We start from the raw sequence: 6,524 nt of genomic DNA, 5'->3' as shown, positions 1-6,524 counted from the left end.
ACTTTTTTCCACTACTGGCCACCAAAGGCTAGCTGCAAATGTGAGTCAAACCCTGTAGACTCACTAGCTAAAGAGGCCTGCAATAGAACATTATAAAGTATGTTAACAGCTTGTATAAGGTATGTTTTTGGATAATGACTGATAGCTTTTTTCTAACTCATCCACCTGAACACTAGAGTTATTAGCACGACTGCTTTAATTGGCAGGTGTCCTGACACAGGCAGATGGAGCCAATCAGGGTCTGTTAGGCCTTCCTTCCACTACTTTGAGATATTAAACTGAACGTCTTCACTGCATTTTTGCTGTTGGTGCCTTATGGGGCATTTTTAATAGATTATCTGACAAATAATATGGAATACTGTGTGATTAAAAATCATCCACATTAGCTGGAAACTTAGCACTCCACCCTCTCATATAAATCTTTGGGATCGGTGACAGTGGCCAAAATGGTGATGCTGAGGTTTCAGCATACGGAGTCTAGAAAGCAGCGGGTGACATCATAATGGTAACACCTATCTTTTATATACAGTGTGTGATCAGAGCTAGTATTAAGTACAATGGAACATTTCTGATATTTGCTACAGTAACGATGAACTGTTAGATGACACATCAGAAACAGAGTGCAAAAACTCTTAAAATGCCAGTATAGTGAAATTTAAATAAAAGGTCTCTGTGTTTTTCTTGTTTATCTCCTGGATTTATGAAAACAGGTTTCTCATATTTTTGACAGCAAGAGACAAGAAGCTCACGTATCCTTTGACTCGATTCAAGATGCCAGATATTTTTTGCCATTCTTTGAAATGCATTTTTATCAGTGGTATTATTTATTTTATTTCATCCCAGGGTCACTAAACACATAAATGTGAGACTAACATTAAAATAAGTAGTAAGACGAGATGGCTACAGTCCAGTTGACTTCCAGCAAGAGTGCAACAGAGCATCTGCTGTACAGATGGCCTCAGGTGATCCAGCCCCACATGACCACAAAATCAACAGCACAACTCAACCAGCTCACCTCTGAGCCGTCTCACCACTAATTGATGCAATTAAGCTGTCAGCAGTAGGTGGAAATCCAACTAAACGGATTGTTTGGTCTTGTGTGGGGGAGGGGAAGAGGAGGAGATCCTCCCCCCTATTTTGGTAAGAGCACTGAAATGGTATCATCTGTTAAGGTAGCAAATATTTGATGTAAAGAAATACTAACTAAAGCTTGTTTGATACTAGATTTCGGGGGACTAATGCAGATTTTTGGCAAATTAATTATTCTGGCATCAATATGCATTGGTTGATGTATTTTCTCTTTTGTGTGTGTCAACAAAGGAAATTTAATATTCACTGTCTTTCAGCTCCGTCTGCCAAGTCCTGGGGGAAATATGTTTCTTTAGGTGCTTAGTGCTGTTTGGTGCTCAGCAGGTAGCAGAGGCATATTAAGATATCACAGGCCCCGGGGCCACAACTTTATCAAGGCTTCCCAGCCTCTTTCCCAAACACTTCTCAAGTGTTTCCCAAGTTGCGCAAACATCAGCAGGACTTATTTTTCATACATACAAATGCATCAACAGTCAGTCATGGCTGCAGTTTAATTATAGTTAACAAAGCATGCTTGTCTGTCCAGTCACGCCAAATAGTGATTAATGATGGATAACTATGCCAAATCTGCTGTCTGTATTGCTGTCCATGAATAATATTAGTTTATCTAATTATCAGTTACAATAAAATGTGTTTTCACTGAGTGTTTTTTGAGGTTACCTGCAATATTTTGATTTGATCACTGAATCCACTTGGACATTAAAGTCACGGCTACAGATGATGTTCAAATATCACTGTAGAAGTGGCCAGAAAATCTCAATATTGAGGTGAATTTAGAGCTGAGAGATTATGCGTGCCATGTAATCCAAAAGGTTTAACTCATTCCTATCAACTACCTTCAAAATACAAAGATAGCAATGTATGTTCTGTACAGTGCTAGGTTTATTAAGTCTTCAGTTTACAAAAAAATTACAATTTGTAAAAACAGTATAATTATACAGTGGTAGCTAAATTTGTATATATATGTGTCTATGAAGGGAATGCACTTAGGATCTGTTAGGAATTAAACTAAATATCATTGGTGCTAAGTGAGCGCTGGACGCTGTTCATTTACAAAAAAGAAAAAGGAGCCTCTGTCCAGTACGAATACATATACACTGAATAAATATTTTGAAAAAAGATCAGTACATTGTGGAAGAAAAACAGCAATTTAGTGGTACAGAATCTGTGCAAGCCTTTCGAGGAATATAAGAACGTCATTTTAAGTAAATCTTCTTCATCAAATGGGAATGTGGCCCTCTGTGAGTCCTAAAGTGAGCAGGCAAGTGTCTTCTCAGAAATCTTCTTTAAAACAAGTGTAGAAAAGCACTTAGTGAGGACTAACTGCTTCAAGGTTTCCTTAAATCTATAAGCTGTCTAAGGACAGCTGCAGAACAAAAACAATGTCAATACTGTTTCAGTTATTATGAGCAAATCCATTTCTCCGGACCCTCAGGCCGTGTGTAATTGTTGTTTTGTTGGCACAAATTGCTTTCCCATTAAAGAGGACCATTAAGCCTGGAAGCATCTGAGCAGTGTATAAATCTCTGGTGTATAAAGGCCACAGTGTGAACCGGTAGTTCATCTCTTCCTGTTCCTGTTGTGCTTCACCATCTTCTTCCTCTTCAGGATCATCTCATAGAGTTTCTCCAAGCCCAGCTGGAGCCCCTGACCGTCCACAGCGCTGCAGCTCTGCACGTGATACAGCGTGTACATGCTCAGTTCATGAACAGAGAGCAGCTTCTCCACCTCGCTCACAGACAAGGCCGAGTCCAGGTCCTGTTTGTTGGCGAGAATTAGCACCGGGACTCCCTGATTCTCTGACGTGCGGGTGATCTTATGGAGCTCCACTTTGGCCTCCTCCATTCGCTCCACCTCGGTGGAGTCCACCACAAACACCATCCCGTCTGTCCTGCGAGTGTAGGACTTCCAGAGCGGACGCAGCTTGTCCTGCCCACCCACATCCCAAATCTGGAAGTTTATTCCACGAGATGCCCCAACTGCCACTTTGATCTTCTCTGTGTTGAAGCCCTTGGTTGGGATTGTTTTGACAAACTCCTTGAGTTTGAGCCTGTAGAGCAGAGAGGTTTTTCCGGCCGAATCGAGGCCAATGACGACCACGTGTAGGCACTGGAAGCTTGGCAGGAACGGCGTGCTGGGAGCGATATCAGTCAGCTGGTTCCCCATGACTCCAGCCAGCAATTCACACCTACTTAGGTGAGGTGAAAGATTCCTGTTTTAATCCGTTCTCAGTGGATTGGCATTTGGTCCCTGTCCAAGATCAGATGGTGCTTGAGGCCTTATCAAAACACACACACACAGGCTGGGTTAACATTTAATTAAAAGACAATGGGTGTTTAAGGAATGTTTGCAAACCAAGCTGCACTTAAAATGTTTCGCTACTACCGAGATGCTTACTTTACAATAGCAGTGTGTGTGTCTTCGAAATTTTAGATTTCAAACTATAAATGTGCCACATTACAGAGCTAAACATCAGTTAACTGGTGTCTGAGGTAATGTAGTTTCTTATTTGCTAAGGGTTAATCCTCTTAAGATTGTTAAACCTGAAGGGCTTTTCCTGGGCCAGATTGATTTGAATGCAGCCGATGGATAACATGTATTCAGGGGGTCTCTCTGCTGACTGCCTATAAGGACTGCTTCAGCTGCACTAATCCGGTTGTTGTTGACATCCTGATACCCATCAAACAGCTGCTGTTTGGACTAAATAAAACCATTACATGTTTACAAGGGCAGGTTTTATCTTGTTTTTTTGTTTTTATTTTTTACTTTGACCTCCCCCCCCCCCCCCCCCCAAAAAAAAAAAAAAATAATACAGTGTGCAAAGACTTTCTGTACTCAGCTTGCACAAGCATTGCCCTGTCATGTTTATTGACAGATGTTTTTATAACCTCGTTGTATGACTGTGTGTATATATGTGTGTCTGTGTGTGTGTATGAGGAATAATCCACCTTTTTCTCCAGTTTTCTCCCTCTCCTGCATGAAATCTCACTATCTACCTCATGTGACGACGTGTTTATCCTGATCGATATACCGCAAATAAATTTAAGAACTTCAACATCGTCTACCTATTGAGCTTGTAGGAATCCTGATATATTGGATTGATTGGATAGGATAGGAAAATAAAACATGCATGCAGTTTGCAGAGCCTGCACGAATCCCAGCATTGAAAACCGAGCCTGACCTCTCCTCTGCATATTTAAAAACCTTCCTACCTTTTTAGATGTTCGGTGAAATCATCATCCACAAGCGATAAACACGGCCATAGTTCACAACAAGCGATCTTCGTGTTCTCCTCCAGCAGCACTGAGAAGCTCCGGAGAGACTCGAGCGCACGGCACCTTAAGCCCGGTGACGTCACGGCCACCTGGAGGGTTGCTGCTCCGCGCCCCCTGCTGGTGCAGCAGTGAATTGCGTGCATTCGGGGTGTCATGACCAGCAAACACTGATGCATAATAACGTGCATATAAAAATTATTACAGTAAAACACCCCCCAGTGTTACTCTTTCTTCAAGTGTGAGCAAGTGAAAATGCATTCATAAAACATCTACACAAGAAGAACAAGTGTAATTTCAAATACACGAGTGAGTTTGACCACATTCCTTTAGTCTTAAGAGGTTGTGAACATAGAGTGAATAAAATTCAATTCCTGGGTGTTATAACAGATGACAAAGTTTGCTGTAAATCTCACATTAAACATAACCAAAACATTTGAAATGGTCATTTGTGTGTCTGCAAAAAGTCTTGCATATGCTTTTCAGAATTTGTGGGCATGCATTTTACATGTATTATATGTTTTTTAATCTACCTGCCTCTTGTTAATGGGTCTCATTTGACAAAAAGAGGTCAGTGGAACAACCTGGTTAAATTAATGATTTCAAACAACTTGCTAGTTAACTAGCTCGAGAAATATCTTCACATGTATTGGTCTGATCCCCACCCCAGTAACAGCAGTACTGTTACAAAATACAATTGAGTATTTATTGGTTTTACTGGAATTTTCACACTTGCAGTGGTTCAGGTTAGACCATTAACTTACAGAGACTCCAGAGTGCCATAATATTTGCATGTCATACTACTGCGTGAAGTGTGTGCCCATAGAGTATCACTCTGCAATGATACTTTGGGTCCACCTTGTGTAGAGTCAATGACAGAGCAGGAGAAAAATATTGGTGACTTACTGTAGGTAGGGCGGACACTGGGTTTGGAAAGTGAAAAAAACATATATTTTTATTGTACATATTTAGACAATTTATACTTTTTAATTAACTCTAGTTAAAAACATGACAAAAAGCATACTCACTAAAACCAAAAGGATTCGGAGAACAGCAGATGAAATAACAATGATGGGTAAATAACTAAGTACGCCCTGTGATACAGTAGCTTGGACACATGACCCCGCATTTGACTCTAGAATATGTTGGTATACAGAGAAGTTCATGGTGGACTCACTGATGGTGCTCAGGTCCAATGGCTCCAAAACAAACCCAAGACATAACCCCTCCACCACCGTGCTGACAGTGGGTATGAGATCTTTGTGCCGATGTGCTGTGTTTGGTTTTGGTTCAACTCTGCACTCTGAATTGTAACCAAACATCTCCACTTCGGTCTCGTCTGTAAAAAGCACAATGTTCCTGAAGTCTTGTGGTTTTCTTCAAATGTAACTTTGCAAACCTAAGCTGTGCTGCAGTGTTGTTTTTTAAATCGATTTCTTCTAGAAACCCTTCCAGACCGGTCATACTTAATAAGTATGTCTCTAATTTTACTATCATACTTTTAACATGTTAACTGAGCCCTGCTGAGTCTGGGATGTAGCTCTTGGCACTTTTGCAGTTTCTCTGAATGCTGCGCGGTCTGAGCTTGGGATTAATTTCCTGGGATGTCCAGTCCTAGAAATATTGTCAGTTGTCCACAGTGTTTTCCACTTATGAATAATCTTTCTCACTATAGAATGATGGACTGACCTTATAATTCTCTCCAGTTTTGTAGGCAGCAACAATTGTCTTTCCTTAGTGCCATTGTGATAACACACACCTGATTGCTTCAGACCAGAAAACAGCCAAAACGTCTTCTTTTATAAAGCTGGTCACACTTGCTGATGATCAGTTAATCAGATGCATTTGATTAGCAGCACCCAGCTGCTACTGCTTCCCTCTCAGTTCCTATCAAAGCAGTAAAGGTTTCACAGGACTGCACAGAGCCATGTGACTGTCACATGACTGTCCAAGGACTATCACACAAGACCTTAAAACGAGATTGTAACTTTGGTTTATGCTTCTAAGTTTAGAAATTAAACATTTTACCTGCATATTTTTCTGTATTAAAATTTTTAAGTTAGCGATATAAATATGCACTATAGTGTGACAATGGAAAGCTGACCTCAAGACAACCTGCTCACACCCTAGTGTTTAAAATATCATGAAGAAGCAATGAATGAG

The 6,524-nt window shown here is 40.6% G+C and overlaps 1 protein-coding gene across 1 annotated transcript; it reads right to left on the bottom strand.

The window, feature by feature from the left end:
• Positions 1-1,953: 1,953 nt before the first annotated feature.
• arl4d (ADP-ribosylation factor-like 4D) lies at positions 1,954-4,430 on the bottom strand. The gene is made up of 2 exons (XM_004556776.2): positions 4,302-4,430; positions 1,954-3,367 (listed from the first exon to the last, which is right to left on the bottom strand). The coding sequence occupies exon 2, from the start codon at positions 3,253-3,255 to the stop codon at positions 2,650-2,652; it is 606 nt and encodes a 201-aa protein (XP_004556833.1). The 5' UTR covers positions 3,256-3,367; positions 4,302-4,430; the 3' UTR covers positions 1,954-2,649.
• Positions 4,431-6,524: the final 2,094 nt, after the last annotated feature.

This window comes from Maylandia zebra, linkage group LG8 (genome assembly GCF_041146795.1).
Source record: "Maylandia zebra isolate NMK-2024a linkage group LG8, Mzebra_GT3a, whole genome shotgun sequence".
In the NCBI taxonomy this organism is placed as follows: Eukaryota; Metazoa; Chordata; class Actinopteri; order Cichliformes; family Cichlidae; genus Maylandia; species Maylandia zebra.
Note: the sequence above shows the minus strand (reverse complement) of the source record. Positions and strands in the feature narration are given on the sequence as shown.